Raw genomic sequence first — 17,707 nt, 5'->3', positions numbered from 1 at the left:
GGATAAAGGTTTAAAAGTATATGCAGTTGTTGACAAAAAAAAATTTTTTTTGTGTGTGTAGGTGTGTGTGTGTGTGTGTGTGTGTGTGTGTGTGTGCGTGTGTGTGTGTGTGTGTGTGTGTGTGTTACACTTTTTTTCGTAAAATTAAATAAGTTTTACAGTGTTAAAACTTTAGGCATTTCCTCTTACTGCCATCTAGTGGTCATTTCATGGAACAGTCGCCCCAGTACCTTATTAGGGTACCCCATGGACCACTTTAGTGTACTGGGGGTACCCTAATATGTTTAAATGTATTAGTTGTTATAAAATAATAATAATAATAATAATAATAATAATAATAATAATAATAATAATAATAAGCAGAGCTGGAATATGCTGTCCTGTGAGTAGAATCTACTCTAGTCATATGCAAATTAGCAGCTCGGTAACATTGTAAAAGAAGCCTTTTTCCTCATCTTTTCATGGGGTAATCACCTAAACTGTGAAACTAATATCACTATATTGTCATGATAACTATGGTGGATGTATAATGGAGAATGGAGAATGTAAAGAGGATATTTCTTTTTGTATTCTGCTGGGATATTTAGTGATTGAAAGTAGTTGGAAGAACCCCAAGATGAATGTCATTTAGGGCGCATTCAATAATGAACTGGATCTATTTGTGTGTGTGTGTGTGTGTGTGTGTGAGTTTGTTTTGTTCAAAAGCAGAGTTTTTTTCCAATTGAGACGACAGACTTTTCATTCAAATGAAAATGTTCCCGGAGAGATATTGCATAGGTAACAGCAAGGCCTAACAGTGTATAAAGTGATGTAACAAAGTGGTTCCTTTCTGTCTGCTGGCTCAGATTTAGCTGTGTGGTCCAGAAAGCCTTGGATTGAGGCCGAGACATTAGACAGCATTTTAGAGGAACTGACGTACCACAGTGTGAAAGGGCTGACATGCTGATATGCTATTAATTTTTTTTTTAATCTAATAAGTGCTTTAGAATAAATAAAACCACCGGAGGCTTTAATTTGTCACTGAATCCATCATCTAATTTCACTGGCTTCTCAGACAATAAGATTAAACAAAATAAAAATGTTATAGTTAGAAATGACAGCACATGGGCATATAAAGTCACTTCCATAGTATAGTTGTGTATAATTATTGCTCACGTTGTTGAAACAGAAATTGTTAGGAAACAAACAGGACGTATGAGCTTTTGGGTTACTAATAAAAGGTGCCTAGAATAAAGTTGTTGAAAGAAAGCAATTAAAAGTTTGATTAAAATCTGCTAGAATCAATTTAGAGGATACTTAAACTCCTCCACTTGGGGCAAGTGGAGGAGTTTAAGTATCTCGGGATCTTGTTCACGAATGGGGGAAGAAGGGAGCGGGAGATCGACAGGCGGATTGGTGCAGCGTCTGCTGTCAAGCGGGCGCTGTACCGGTCCGTCGTGGTGAAGAGAGAGCTGAGCCAAAAAGCGAAGCTCTCGATTTACCGGTCGATCTACGTTCCCACCCTCATCTATGGTCATGAGCTTTGGGTCATGACCGAAAGAACGAGATCGCGGATACAAGCGGCCGAAATGGGTTTTCTCCGTAGGGTGTCTGGGCTCTCCCTTAGAGATAGGGTGAGAAGCTCAGTCATCCGGGAGGGACTCAGAGTAGAGCCGCTGCTCCTTCACATCGAGAGGAGCCAGTTGAGGTGGCTTGGGCATCTGGTCAGGATGCCTCCTGGACGCCTCCCTGGTGAGGTGTTCCGGGCACGTCCCACCGGGAGGAGGCCCCGGGGAAGACCCAGGACACGCTGGAGGGACTATGTCTCTCGGCTGGCCTGGGAACGCCTCGGGATTCCCCCGGAGGAGCTAGAAGAAGTGGCTGGGGAGAGGGAAGTCTGGGCCTCCCTTCTGAAGCTGCTACCCCCGCGACCCGACCTCGGATAAGCGGAAGAAGATGGATGGATGGATGGATGGATGAATTTAGAGGACTTGGTAATCATACAAAACAAGATGCTTTGGAGAGATTATTCTAAAAGTTAACTTTCTGGCCTATGTGAGCAAATATTAACACTTGAACACACCATCCCATGATAAAGGTCAATAAAGGGCAAATACCGCAAGAAAACGTGTTAGAGGTTGCAAGACTTGCATCTCAGGAGGAGGAAGTTCACCTTCCAGTGGGACAACCAGCAGCAGTTTCTTATACAGGCAATATGGTTCTTCACCCAGAGCACAGCTGCATTAGGGGCAGAACAAACAGTCAAAAAAAGAAGAGACAAACACAAAAGTTGCATTATTTAGACCACTCAAACCTGGTTTGAGGTATTCCTCACTGATCTTCAACCCTATAAAGATACTTGACCGTCTCAAAAACAAGTTTAAATAATTAAATTTCTTGTCAAATTCTTGGTAGCAGAATAATGATTTCATTCAAGCAAGAATCGCCAGAGGAAAACCATGAGCATACAGATCTGCACAGATTGGATTAGATCAAAGCAGAATCATATTTTATAATGTCAAAAGTGATTAGTAAACAGTTAAAATGAAGCAAAGACTGGAAATACATTTAATTTATGAACTGCAATGTTACTGGAGTTATGAAACGTTCTTTGAAGTTGTTTTGAATAGCATAATTTATGGAAAAAAATAATAATTTGCAGAATCTTAAAGTGCTGAGGAGGTAGTTGGACTATGTCAGCTTTGTTGGAGGAGATTCATCTAAATCTGGCAGGAGCTGGACACTCATGCTTCCAGCACCCCTCATTTTAACTGATGGCTGATAAACAAGCCATTGTCGAACTAAAACATGCAGGACAGTTCCCCTTGAAGACCAGGTTTGGGAAACACTTTAATAGTGCATCATAAAAATGATTTTTGTTGTCCCAAATAACCAAATTAGATTTTATAAATTGGGACAGCCAGCTTTTAAGAAGAAGAAAGATGTCAATTTGAATGTCAGTCTGTGTGATTATTCGACTCCAACTGCTGTATTGCAATGAAGCAAAAGCATTAATAGTGTGATAATAGTGAGATTATATGAGATATTTTGCAATGCTCAGGATGGAGCCATTGCTTAATGCCAAATTTTTCCTTCCACTCAACTTTCAAATAATACTGGGTGTTTGGATGCAGCTCTCTGAAGAGCAGCCAGCTTCATTAGCATTTTGTAGGATGCCCTCCTTATGCAGGATGTCTGCTGCAAAACTGCCAAGTCAGCAATCTTCCACATTGTTGTGTAGATCATTAAATGACAAATGTCCTTTTTTATTTAATCTTGAGTAAAGTTCAAATTGTCTGGTAAACAGAACTTTGGGTTTTCATCAGCTGTAAGCCATCTTCATTCAAAGTGAAATGATTACTTTCTGTGTAATAAGCATGGAGTTTTTTTCCTCACTGAATTAGATTTAAATAAGATTTCCGATCATATGTTCTCTGTGTGTCTTTTTTTCACTGCTCAACGTGAAAACAAGTATATTCCAACTGATTTTATGTTCTGTCATATCTTTAGTGTCATTCTCATTTTCTGTGTAAGCCAATTATGTAACACTTACGGGTTTTTCGGGTCCACAAGGGGTCGTTGTGGTCGCATTGATAAACTTTACTCACATTTTGTTCAGTCTTTTTGTGATAACTTGACATTTTAAGATGTATTTAACGCATTTGACATTTCTATTCGTATCCTAACAACGGTCTAGTAATTCAAAGAAATCCCCGGTGCAGGGGACGTTTCCTTTTTTACTTTTGTTGCAAAATATCCCCTTACGAACAAGATTAAATAAGAAAAAGAAAACTATACTAGAGAATTATTTTTGCCCTCTTTTCCATTTCTGTGTGTAAAGTGTTTATGCAATTTGAACGAATTCCGTTTGATAATTTGTACTATTTTCTTTTGAAGTTCTTTTTTTTGACATCTTCGTTCTTTAACGCGTCCATCGCTCCACAAAAGACAAGAGTCAACGTTTCGAGCTGATGTGATCAATCACTATTGATCCATGAATTCGTTTGCTTGTTTTAATCAGCACCGTGATGATTTTACAAAACGGTTTTTTTCTTTCTTTTTCATCTGGAAAGTAACAAGGGTTTACTTTATAAATGCCATAGTTGGGCTTTTTTTTTAAAAATCAGCACACAAATATATGACTTTTAAATTCAAAGCAGTCAAATGAAATTTAAATGATACTAAATTCAATAATAATAATAATAGTTATTATTATTAAAAAATATTTTAAAACAGTAGAAACATTAATATATATATTTTTTTTAATAAAATGTCACCCATATTAGGTAAAATTAGGCATTTTCTCAAATTTTTGGGCTTTTGTACTACAATGAATTAGATATGAGTGAAATAATAATACTACTAACATTAATAAATGTTCTATTTTCAGTTTCAGACAAATCGAATAAAACTTGATAATAATAATACAAGATATTTTTCAGAATCTCTGCTCATCCACAGTCATTTTATCACATTGCCATTTTTGTTGCAAACATTTAGGATAAAATAAAGCAATACAAATTCCGAGAAAGTATTTTGAACTAAATTAAATGTTAAATGTCGGACCTTTTTGCACAAAAGGACACTTTAAGAACAAAATAAAGTGGATTCAGCATGTGTGGACCAACTGATGCTGCAGTTTGCCACAGCCACCTCACTGCTGCAGAGGTCCAGCTCTGAATGGAACATCAATTTATTCATTTTGTGTTGATTGGTCCTTCCATCACACAATGCATATGCATCCTTGGGGACTGTAATCGTGAATCACGTGGACATGACCGAGGGAGTGCGTGGGGGGTTTGTTGGATAAGAAATTGTCATTTGTATTGACCAACAGTGCTGACCACTGCAGGGGAGCTAAAAGCAGCGATCCGGGAGAGAACAGCAGTGGGAACTGGGACCGAACTGGCCCACAGGCATGGCAGAAGGTAAACCTGAACGTCGGGATGCTTTTTGCAGAGTTTTATCTTTAAAGCGTGCTCGGAGTGCCTTATGGAGGGGCAGGGTTTGGTTGCATTGTTTGGAATGTTATTGGGGTGTGAGGTAGTGGAAGTGAAGGTGGTGGTGGAGATTCTTCAGCAAAAATTCTCCCCCTCCCCACTTCTCATTGTTGAGCAGAGGAGGGGGGATAGGTTGCCAGCCCCCTTTTGTTTACCTCCCTCTCCCGCTTTCCCTCTCGCTGCGCAGCTTCTGCTTTTCGCAGCATTTTGCATGAAAGTGGCAGTCTGTGCGGATTACCCAGCTTGAGGGCTACAAATAAAAAAAAAAGAAAGAAAATATTGTATCTTGGGTGCTAATTTTTGACTCAAGGCTGAGGCAGAAGACATGGGTTCCGTTTCTAACCAGGAGTTCCCAGGTGGAGTAAACTTCATGAGCAGCACGTTAATGTTCCGAGTTAATTAAGCTGTTTTCGGATCGACTGTCTCACTGATTGTAAAGGAGAGTTTTAAGGCATTGTTCGCACACGTGACGAGCATTGCACTCAAATTTGACCCTTTAAATAGTTGCATTTTCTGAAAGTTTTGTGCACATTTGAATGCAGGTTTTACGCATTTTTTTTTTTAAAGTTTTGCGCGTGTTTCTTGAACAATATTGTGCAACTGCTGGTTTTTAAATCGAACATATTTACTGAAGCCTCAGCATGGCGTGCTCAGTCATTGATTCGTATCGATTACCGATCCGCAGAAATTAACATTTTTAAATTTACAGATTTCCTTTTTGTTGGTTAAAGCCGGGCGAGTTTTTTTTTTTTTTTTTTTTTTTGGTAATCTTTATATTTGGAACTTAAGAGTGAACAAATGTTGAATTTGCAGGAGTGTGCAAGACGGAGGGAGATGAGGGACCGAGCACAGAGGAAGACACGCAGTCCTTCCACGGGGTCGGGGTGTGCAAGTGGTTCAACGTCCGCATGGGCTTCGGGTTCCTGTCCATGACCAACAGAGAGGGAGTGCCGCTGGACGAACCGGTTGATGTGTTTGTCCATCAGGTAGGTCTGGCCGCTCTTCCTGCAGAATCCCAACAAAGAAGTTCCAGACTCCTCTTTTCTTTTCTTCTGATCATTTTTAGCCCATTGATCATTCGTTATTTCTCACTCGTTACTCGTTTCTAATTTAACACAGTTAGTTTGAGTGTCTTAATTTTTGTTCTTTTAGTTCTTGCAGCAATTGATTGTAGAGTTTTGAAAAGAGACACGTTTAGATGTATAGATTGTAAAATGACTCAGCTTTGCAGTCTAACATGCGTTGATCAAAGGTAGAACGAAAAGACTAATTTACTTGACTTAGATGGATGTTTGTTGTAAGGCGTGGAGTTTTCTTTTGGAAAAAAATTTTTTGTAATATTAGAACATCTCATGGCTTTTTTTAGTTAATTTTTTAGAGCAGTAAGAAAAAAAAACACGATGGAATCACAAGAGGCGCAGGGGCGGATTTAACAGGATGTGAGTTTCTGGGCTGCAGTTTTGGTGCCCTACTCACAAGTTTCGGTTCAGGTGTTTTGCACAGATCCTAATAACGACCAATGTCATCTCTAAGCAATTTACAAGACTAAAAGATCCACTTTATATCCATGAATATATTTGGAAATTTGTCCAGTTGTCAGGCTGACAGATGGGAATTGATGTATGTGCAAAACTCTTTGCGAACTTTTTCACTGAATTGGTCCCAATGCTGGTTCTAGAGTGATTCTTTAAAAAAAATGGTTTGCTTTTTTCTACAACCCATTATCTGAGTCAGAGCCTCATCTCATCTCCCTCTAGTTTATGTTTTATTTCAATGTTAGTGGAGGATGGTAGGGCAGAAAATTTGACTACACAAAACAGATTATTAATTCCTGTAAACTCTTGACTCCTTATTGCTGCTATAATGTATTTACTTTGTTTCTTTTTTAAACAAAAGAGGGTTGTTTGTGAACACAACCCTAATCAATGGATCGCTAGTACCAGCAGCATAAAAAATGGGATAACAGCAATATTTACAGCATGCTTTACATATCACAGTGTTAAAGAAACTAGTTGGTAATGACTGTTATCAAATCAGTGGAAAACATCAGCATGAATGCAGGTCAGAAATCTACTTTAGCTCTGTGATGAGTGATATAAAAACAAACAGTGGTAAGATTGATTGTCTTGAGATGATGTGTTGTGACTTGGTTCTATACAAATAAACTGAACTGAAATTGCTTGTGTTTCTCCAATATTAATCTGACATTTTTTCTGAATAATGTTGCTTAGTGTTATTTTGAATTGGATCAATGCAAAAACAAAGCCCTGGAGTTTTAAACATGGTGCCTTTTGATTGGCTGCTGGTCTCCATGAGTCTTGATCTAACTTCTGATGAAAGAGGTTCTTCTGTCCCGACTTGGTACTGTAAAAGATCATTTATTTGTGTTAGTTTATCAGGAGCAGCAGGGACTGATGCCACGCAAGAATCAAACATCAGCTTAGCAGCAAAACCAGTTTGGTGGAGAAGTAAAATTGTGCACAGCACTGAACACATCATTCCCAATGAGAAACAGGATGGTAGCAGCATTATGCTGTGGAGATGCTTTTATTCAGCGTGGACAGGGGAGCTGGTTTGAGTTGATAAGAAGATAGTTTTAGAGAAAAGCTGGAAAATCTTGGAAGAAAACCTGCTAGAGGCTGCAAAATATTGGGGCAGGACAACAACCCTAAACACAAATAAAGCTGTAATAGAATGGTTTACATCAAAGTGTGTGTGTTAGAATGGTTTGATCAAATTCCTATTTGATCTTAATTATAATACAGCACAGTCAAAGTCAGTTAATCATATAATGTTAGGCTAAGTAAGCTGGGCCCATTGCATTGAGACTTTACAGAAACAGAGCAAGAGTGGAAATTAATGGTATTAAACAGAGGAAACCCTCATTATTATGGATAGATAGTCATTATTATTATCATCCATCTGCTACTACTGGGTTGTGGAAGAGACTGAACACACATTAGGCAGGGACACTGGTTCAAAGTTACTTTTTATCTTTTTCTTTAGGTGTCTTTTACTCATGCAAAGTACAGTAGATTGATAGTTAGGTGCACATCAGCTTCAAAGTTTTTTGGCCTTGTCCACAAGTGATTTTTCGTCATTGCATTTCTTGTTTTTAAATAGTTTATTACAAGTATGGCATTATTTCCAGAAAAGTCAGGAAATGTCATCCAAAAATGTCCAACTGTCTGTGTCAGGCCTATTTGTGACAATGTGATGAATTCACAAAAATACACTAAAAACAAAGGAAGACACATTGAGCTTTTGCTTAAAGCAGCATCAGGTGAATTCCACTTTTCAAACCCAGATTTTCTTATTTTTGTCCAATACTACAATTGCGTATGTATGTCGTTTAAGCATTGCTAATCAGAGGTTATTTTACAAAGATTAAAGATCATACAAATGCTAAAATACTACATATAATTTAATTGCATAATCTACTCCCATTTCCATTTTCTGATAGCTGTTTGGTTTAGCTGGTTGCAAAAATGTGAGAAATTATGACCCATCTGTCCTGCTGCTAGATTTAGTTTCCCTTTAGTAGATTACGAGTAAAATCTAAAAATGAATTAAATCATTGGTTGTAAAAGTACATGGTTGACTGGGGAAGAAAAAGGAAAAAAAAAACAACTAACTCCTGTGGCTCCAATTTGTACCCCAAACAGTCAGGTACCAAACAACCAAAAGGGTGAAATGTCCATTATGAAGATGTGTCTAAGGTCAAAAGTTTTAGTTTGTGAGATACCTGTTTTCAAATAGTTGCATATTAATTATCAGCAGAAAAATCTAACAACTGATTTTTTGCCATTAGAAAAGTGTTCCACATGGACACTTCTGGAATACTGTTAACATAACATCCACTTATTTAAAATTATATTTTTTGAGGTTCCCAAAACTTCAAGTACTTTCCCAGTAAGCCCTTGCTTAAGTCTGGCTTGGCTTACACACCTAACAGACATAGAACAAAGCTGCACAAAAACGGAGAACAAATGATAATCTTTATCGTCCTCCCAGAAATGTGTGAACATATTTATGGCAATGAAAACTAAATAATCTTTTTAAAAAATATTTTGATGTAATTTAAGACAGTGCCTTTCTTCTGAATTGAATAATGGTTTGCCGATTAGATTTATGATCCATGAAACACCTTGAATAGACTGTTAAATATCACTACTTTTCTTGTTTACACTCTTTTCTCTCTGACTTGATTATAAAAGTTAAGACAACTACTTTAAACTTTGTCAGCAACAGGTTTCTGCCTTGGTCTCATCTGTGAGAGGGCACCTCCATCTTCTGTCTGATAAGACGACGTTTAGCATGTGAATGAGAGGAATCCCTACAAGCTGCTCATTCACCTCAGAGTTCCTGTCATAAAATGATTAAAGGGTCTCTGCTGTCTGGTCAACCCTTCCACCCTCCTCCCCGTGTCTGTGTGTGTGTTGGCAGTATAGAGGTACACTACAATTTATTGCTAAACCCTTCTTTGAAAAGGACTATTTTTAGGTGCCTTTTCTTGTTTATGTACCAACAATCTATCTTGGGCTGTGAAAACAGCCACTTGCATGAAGTTTGCATGATTTCACATGCAGCCCCTGATTCAGTCTTACTACCATCTGACTATGATGATGCTTGCAGAATTATAGTTGTGAGTTTTAATTGAAAGCTACAGGAAGCTGGGTACTTCATTACTCATACTCTTAAACAACAGATGATAGGAACCTGCCGTTTAGATCTTCACTAGTTAGAGAGTTAAAGTCATTTGAAGTTGTATTAATATATTATTCTGCAAAGTCCCCATTTGCCAGCATCCAATCCTTTATCAATTTCCATTTATAAGCTTTGGTATTACTAATTTAATTTACTAACCCTTCAGAGGGAACTGAAGGGTTGGAACTGGAAAAAGACTGGAAAAAATAATTAATAGCACAGACATTCAACCTTTTAAAAGCTAAACATTTTATATTGGATTGTTTTAAATGAAACAATACCTGGATTTTTTTTTATTGTATCATAATTGATACATTCAGCATTTTGTTATTATCATGTATTGTGTCCTCCTCAACCAAAAAGACATGGATTGCATATTTTTAATAGCATAAACCTAATACAAAAACATTTGATGCACTGGTCCCTACTCCCTTCTAAAGAACTTATAATTTTTATTATACCACATTATGAAAGACAATTTTTACTGATAATCCATTTTTTAAATATTTTATTTCCTTGTAAGCATTTGAAAGGGCCTTTAACTCCACAAAAACTTCTTCTTAAAAGATGTTTGTGTCCATTATTGATTTAAATTTTCTACCTGGGAGTAGAAGACAAATGCAGGACGTAACAAAGCAATTTTTTTGAAAGCAGTAGCAACTTTGTTCAAGAGGCAGAGTTCGCAGAAATATGTGCATCAAAATTCATGCATTTGGTCTAATGGAGTAAAGTCTCACACTGAATGGCAAGCTTGAAAGGAATTAGATATTTAAGGTGGAATAAAATTATTTTTCTGCAAACTTTACTCAGGTTGGGTTTTTTTAATGGTCATCTCACATCAGCTTCAGCTCACTGGCTTTTAGAATGATGACCATGTATTTCTATTAACCATAAGTTATTAAAAGCAGGATATGAAAAATAAGAAAATGCAGTCTTAAAAATCTGAACAGATTATTTAAATCTTCTAACAAAACCGCTTTTGCAATTGATTTCAATATGTCATGATTGATACATTAAGCTTTTCTCATTGTGTATTCATCCCATTTTCCTTTACCAAATGTATCTACAAGCACCTGATTCACTACACTGACCTTTAAAATACACCTGAATACCTAAGGTATCACAAGTAATATGCAGACTTTCATCACAGATTTCTTTAAAATATCTACTGTTGTTTCAGTTAAGCCACATGTGGCCATCTTGGACTTTGGTCCTCAATAAGAGGCTAGAAGATGAGAATGGAATGTGATACAGCAGGAAAGGCAAAGTAAAAGCATTTTAAAGAGGCAGAAGCCTCAGCAATGTGCATCCAAAAATGATGGTGTTTATAAGGTTAATAAGCCATAAATAAAAATAACCTGCTGAGTTAAACGCAGGTTTGTGAGTTGCATTGATCGAAAAAGTAGTAATGTTGACTTTTTTCATTAGAGAAAATTGATGCAGAGAATCTGACAAAAAGTAAAGCCATGCATCCTAAAATTAGTGGCCACGCGTCGAGGAAAAATTAAGTCCCACGGTTCGCTGGCCTTTGTGCTGGGGAACAATAGAGCCATGCATCCGAATCAAGCACCCCTCAGCCGTGCCCCGAGCCCCTCTTTGTCCCAGCAGAAGTCTTTCTATTGTCCCTCTCCACTCTGATGTCTTTCTTTGCCTTGCTTCGCTTCCAGACATATTCTAATGTAGTTTACTCTAGACCCCACAAATAGCACCTCCACATCAGGTCCTCGAAGGATAAAAAGAAGAAAAGAAACCCCCCATCCTGATGCTTTACCTGTATGAGAGTGGCCATGTGGTAGGTTGAGGGTGAGTTATGGGGGTGGGGATGTTCACACGTTTGAGAGAGGAAATGGATTAACGGTCACCGGGTGAAGAGTGGTACTGGGACGTCCATGTTGCCAATCAGATGTCATTTCTCACAAATAGCGTTCAAAATGTAAAATATTATACAGACTTACAGCTTGTTTTTCAAATGGGACTGGGTGAGGGGTTTGCAGTTCACCAAAACCTCTGATTGTCTTTTTCAAGAGCAGCATTTAAAGATTTAATCCTTGTCTTTTAGAAGCCTATTTCCAAAATGACTCCCATTACAATGAATTGAATGTTTTGTTGGGTTCCAATGAGTTTTGACCTACAAAGAATCCAGACGTTTAGTTATAAGACACAAAAGGATGAAGCTTTGCTCCAAAATAAAATCAAAGAAACAGGATTACCGTTTTATCAAAGCAGATTTGCTAAATTACGGCTGGCTGTTCTTATGTCAACAGTTTGCGGCCTGCGTGACAATATAATCTTACAATCCCACCTAGGGATTTGTTTTTTGAGGGGCTTCCCATGATGCTTTAACCAGTCTGAGGTATTTATCCACAAACCTGTGCCACACCTTTTTTCTGTTTTATCTTTTATGCATTTGTTTTGGAGGTGGAAATGCTCTTTGCACATGTTAAGGAGAGGACTCTTTTCTCTTCAGGTGACTGTGGCATCAATAAAAAGGCAGTTAAACATTCAAGCCTGCAGGCCCATTGTTTATTAAGTAAGCAGATCCACCTAATGTCATCAAACCTATAACAAAGTGAAGTTATCAGCTCCTTTCCACAAAGATCTTGAGTGAAAACGATGGTATCAAAGTGAGATATTAGTCATTTGTGCTCCTTGTCAGTTTATATCTTTTCACATCTTTCTGCCAAACAACTATCCGAGGAATGTCACCCTGACCCCCAGCCTTCACAGAGAGATGCCTTGCTTGCCGTGTCACCCCACCCCCAACTTGAGCACCAACCCCTGCATCCTGTAGTTTAGGGTTAGTGGTGGTGGTCAGTGTGTTAGTGGAGCTTTGTGATGTGGGTGGGAAAAAAAGGTGGGGGTGGGGGCGGCAGTGTGGAATGCTGCTCCTCCGGTGAGGATGGGGGATGAGGAAGAGTAGAGGGGGGTGATTGAAGATTATCCTCATCAGTTTTTTCTCCTAAATGCAGAAAAATAATACGGAAATTCAGCATTGGGTCTCCAGCATTGGGTCTCCATCACTTTTGTAGTGCATGGTGATGTGAAAACTAGCTGTGGAGAAGGAATGATGAGCTTTTTATGGTTTGCTTATCTGGTTATAGGCATAACATACCAGATACTTGATAAGAGCGGTTGGGTTCTGATTTTAAACTGGGATAAATGTTTGGTGGTCAGAGTTTCTACAAGCCAATGGTAGCTGTGAGCTAGTCAATATGGGCAAAATCATCTTCAATTTTTCCCACACAAATGAGTTGAAGAGAAATCAAGCACCCCTTCTTTCAGATTTACTGTGAGATAAATGATTTCCACACCTGGAGTTTCCCAAACCACAAGATGTTAAAGTTGAATGAGCTCCTGCTTTGTTGCCTTTCAGAGCAAGCTGCACATGGAAGGTTTCCGCAGCCTGAAGGAAGGCGAAGCGGTTGAGTTTACCTTCAAGAAGTCATCGAAGGGCCTCGAGTCGCAGCGGGTTACTGGACCGGGTGGCATCCACTGTGTGGGCAGCGAGCGGAGACCCAAAGGCAAAAAGATCCAAAAGCGCCGCTCAAAGGGAGACAGGTACGTACTGGCAAACTGGGAGGTTTTAACACAACAGAGGTTTTAACTATTTCAAGGTTTTGAATAAAAGAGAGTGAGGGTAATTTGAAAAAAAAAGGACTACATCAAACCTCAAAAATGGAGAAAATGACCCCAAAGGGAGGGTTTTAAAGATGCTGCACAGGAAAAGAAATATTCCTAAATACTATGCCTGAAAATTTCAGTGACAATATCAATCACATTTTTCAGACTCATCTTCCTTGACCATTTCTGTGTGTTGACCACTCTCCATAAGCTTTAGCACCTTAGCCATTAAAAATACACATTGAGTGTTGACATTAATGGCGGATATCCTGCTGATTATATATGTCATCAATTGGCAGAGCTTGAATCTGTTGATCTCGAAATATAATACGATGTCCAAACAGTCCATTAAAACGGCAATATTTCACACAATAAGGCAAAAATGATTGCACATCCTTTTATTGTGGTTTCCTAGTTTTAACCCTTTATTACCTGAAGGAACAGATATCAAGATGTATCTACATGTTATAAATTGGGTTGTACATTCAATACAACCCTTTGGGCAAAACATTGTTTTTCTTTAAAGCCTGTTAAGTTAAATAATGAGACTCACAATTTCACTTCAGACTTTCTGTGAAACATTTAGTCTTTTTGCAATGAATAATTACTTCATGTGTCCTAATCTTGGAAGAATTTCATTAAAGACAATAACTGGCTAAGGCATAATGCGATACTAAGACCTCAGTCAGGGACGAAATAGTCTTTTGAACTGAGATTCGCATACAATTGTGTTGTTGTAAAGTGTAAAGTGATTTTTTTGTGTTCTGCTTGGATCTGATGTACAATGGTGTTGTAGTTTCTCTTCACTTTTGTGGCTTTCCCTGGATCCCAACCCCCCGCTTTGAGCTCTACCGAGGGTCACATCAGCAGGGCCTGACGTGTGACCTGGATCAATAACTGTTTAAATCTGCTCGTCCCTGGTGAATTCAGATCTGCCCACTTTCTCCCTCTTCCTACCAACCCTCCTCAATGCACAGAAGTTTTCCTCTAAATCCAAAATTAATCATGCAAAGACAGACTTTAGATTTCCCTTTTACTTTTCTCAAGATAAGATGCAAGTTTGTTGATTAGTATAGGTGATTTTGTTTGGATTTAACTTGATGCACACATGGAGGTATCCAATAATCCAGCAAACAACTCACACACCGTAGGTTTATCCAAATCCATGTTTTGAGAGTAAAAAGAAAGATTTAATCTAACTGGTGCAAAGGCAGAAATAGCATAAAGGGATTCATTTACAAAGCCAGAATTAAAATGTAGCTTTATCTTAAGATCCAAAGATGGACTACAAGGTAACTATGTGGCTCTTATCAGGAGAAACTGAAGGAGCTAAAGAGATCAGTGTTTGCAGATCACTCCGAGCGTCAGTATGATGCAAGGTTAGAGGTGTATCAACTTCACCACATGTCAGTTGTGATTACAACCAGAGCGAAGTGAGTGTGAGAACAGAGATCATTATGGCCTCAAAGAGTCCTGGGAGGCCGTCATGGTTCAATACTTCGCCACAGACCTCTCTGATTCATGGATAAGGTGCGTTTTCTCTTCATCACTTTGTGTTATGCAACACTGGATTGTACTCCATGAATTGGGATGTGATTAACTGATGACCTTTAATTAAAAAACAGTCTGTTGGTATATAAAATAGAAGCACTGTGAAGCAGTTCTGACTTTGTATCTTATTTAGAGAGAGTCGCTGTTCTAGCTTGGTTCAGATCACTGATAAACTCGCATATCACTTTGCAAACGAGAAAAGTTCCTGTTCATTTAATTGATAACAGATGCAGGAGCCCAGGAAAGGGGCGTTAAGGGTCATAGTTGTCATAGCAACCGTGTATGAATAAAAGGAAGAGGGCTGGGGGCTTGGATGGGATTGGAGGGAGGTTGGAGGTCAGGGTTCAGAGGTCATTACTGCAGCTTTTTTAGACAAAGGGACCACTTCCACTTTCCTCCTGATGGATGCTGATGTGAGGAGCCTCTGTGATGGTGACGGTATAGACCTTGACACCACTCAAACAGCCAGGGCCACAAAGCCAACCTGACCCCTCAGCAGCCGCACCGTCCAAACCTCATCTGCTGCCACAAAGGTGGCCGGGGGGGTCCAGGGAGGCACCGAGTAACTGCCCCACGCCTACCACCCATCTGTCTTCCACCCCTGTACGCGTGGCCATTCTATAAATGATGTCCAAACAGCGGTGGCCGATGGCAGCCTGATGCCTTCAGCTGACCCCCATGCATAGAGTCTAACTAAAGTTCAATGGTGATGACACTTGTGCCACACTTTGATTGAACTGGCCTCAACTGGAAGCTTCTCTGGGTGACAAGCTGACAAATAGCACAAACTGTACAACTTAAAGAAAAGCCTCCAGTAACTTCGCCAAACTGCTTGCTAAAATATTGCCTTTAATTGCAGTTGTGTTTCCTAACCTGGGATTATTTCAGTGACAAACAGTTTTGAAATTTTCTTAAATCTTGTTCTCATGAAGTTCTGCACCATCCCCTCAAATGCCCTTTGAATTGGTGAGTTATGTAAAAATTCAAGCTAGGGTTTAGCAGGTGGAATATTGCCATCTAGAGGCGGAAATGTATAATTTAGAATCCTTGAGTAAAAACGGTCCCAAGTTACTTTATTGAAATGTTTCTTCAGGAAGATTTACATATTTTTTGACTTAATAAAAATATTTTTTAGTAAAGTAGAAAATTTGGGGGAGATTTTAAAGGAAAGTTGCGATAATGTTTTCTGTAAAACAAACAAATAGAAAAGTAAGATGTCTCTTTGAGGCATCTATGATTAATATTGCATAATTTATTGCATTAAAATATTATATTAATAGCAACTTCAAGATATGCTAACTCGGCCCTGATACTGGTGAAATTAGCTTATGGTACTGTTTGCATTATTGAAATATTATTGTAATTTTGTGGTCAGCTTGGCAAAAATCTGCTTTTACAAAGAAAAAGGCTCAAATATACACGCCTCTTCAGATTTTTTTGCATTTTTTCCATTTACAACCACAAAATTTAACCACAAAATTATATGTACTTGGATTTGTTGTAATAATAACAGTTGAAGGAACAAGATACATATTTTTTCTTTAACATAAAAATCTGAAAAGTGCAAAGTGCACCGCTGTTGATCCAACTTTACTCTGATATGCTTAAATAAAATCGAGTGCCTTCAGAAGTCACTTACCTTGTAAGTAATTTCTGTGTAATTTGTTGTAAGTTTAATTACAGCTGTTCTGCAAATATATAAATGGCATGATGAAGGTCAGGGATAATGTCGAGACGTTTAACACATCGAAGTGAGTTATGAAAACAATATCCCAAGCTTGGGGCATCTCAGTGTTGACTTCCCAACCCATTATCCAAAAACAGAAAAGAGAATCCTACACCTGCAAAGCTACCAAGACATGGCCATCCAACCAAACAGATGGAGCTAAGGGGGAGAACATTAGTTAGAGAAGCTGAGAAAGTGGTGTTGCAGAGATTCACAGCTAACCCAACATGCAAAACCCTTATATGTCATGATGATGTAAACCCAACAAAACATTCTGACATGTTTCGCACCTTACAGTGTCCATACTTTCTCAAAGCAACGATTTCATTCCATTGGATGCTCACAATCTGTTCTTTCTCAGGTTTATGTCAAAGGTAAACTTCATGCATTCTCTTGTAGATGTTATAACTGCGGAGGCCTGGATCATCACGCCAAAGAGTGCAAGTTACCACCCCAGCCCAAGAGGTGCCACTTCTGCCAGAGCATCGAGCACATGGTCGCCAGCTGTCCAGTAAAAGCACAACAGTCCTCACCGGTTTCTCAGGGAAAACCGTCCCCCTTGAAAGGAGACGAGGAGGAACACAGCCAGCCGGCGCCACCTCCTGAAACCTCTGATTAAATGGGAGATTGAGCCTCGCCGAAGCACAGAAGCCAATCAAATTGCTTCGACAGTTGAGAGAGGGGACACAATTCTCCTCCCTAGCTGTTGAAGCTGTTTTTGGAATTCCCTCAGGTTAAAAACACTCATGAAGAATGTTTTCTTTATTATTTTTTTATTTGGTGTAACATTCAGGAATAATGCTTCATTGTTGCACTCAGGAAGTTTAAATGTATGAATTCTTGCTACCAGGAAAGGTATTCCAAAAACATTGGAATACATAGAGATAATACTGAATGGTATTCACAGGCATTTGCAGATTTCTTTTCTGTAACTGCACTTCCCTTGTGAGCTGTATTAATCAATTTTGTTTGCATTATACTCAATGTGTTGAGAATAGACCTAAACTTTTGCTGCCTTACTATTCAGTATCCTTCCTGACTGTTACACCTTTCTGTCGACAAAGCACAGATGTACCGGACAGTGTCCCTGTGATGAATGTTAGCTAATGGGTTGTGTGGGGAG

General features: G+C 38.7%; 1 protein-coding gene across 1 annotated transcript; it reads left to right on the top strand.

Annotated features, from left to right (window-relative positions):
* The first annotated feature begins 5,718 nt into the window (after positions 1-5,718).
* lin28aa (lin-28 homolog Aa) lies at positions 5,719-17,707 on the top strand. The gene is made up of 3 exons (XM_028009880.1): positions 5,719-5,965; positions 13,060-13,244; positions 16,984-17,707. Exons 1-3 carry the CDS (start codon positions 5,888-5,890, stop codon positions 17,201-17,203), a joined length of 483 nt encoding a protein of 160 aa, XP_027865681.1. The 5' UTR covers positions 5,719-5,887; the 3' UTR covers positions 17,204-17,707.

Source organism: Xiphophorus couchianus, chromosome 3 (genome assembly GCF_001444195.1).
Source record: "Xiphophorus couchianus chromosome 3, X_couchianus-1.0, whole genome shotgun sequence".
NCBI classification, from domain to species: domain Eukaryota; kingdom Metazoa; phylum Chordata; class Actinopteri; order Cyprinodontiformes; family Poeciliidae; genus Xiphophorus; species Xiphophorus couchianus.
Note: the sequence above shows the minus strand (reverse complement) of the source record. Positions and strands in the feature narration are given on the sequence as shown.

What these genes read in the sequence shown, in the direction of transcription:
- lin28aa (XM_028009880.1), top strand. Translation starts at nt 5,888, where the DNA reads ATGGGCTTCGGGTTCCTGTCCATGACCAACAGAGAGGGAGTGCCGCTG. An exon ending in TTGATGTGTTTGTCCATCAG is followed by an intron (nt 5,966 to 13,059) that starts GTAGGTCTGGCC and finishes GTTGCCTTTCAG; the next exon opens with AGCAAGCTGCACATGGAAGG. An exon ending in CGCCGCTCAAAGGGAGACAG is followed by an intron (nt 13,245 to 16,983) that starts GTACGTACTGGC and finishes ATTCTCTTGTAG; the next exon opens with ATGTTATAACTGCGGAGGCC.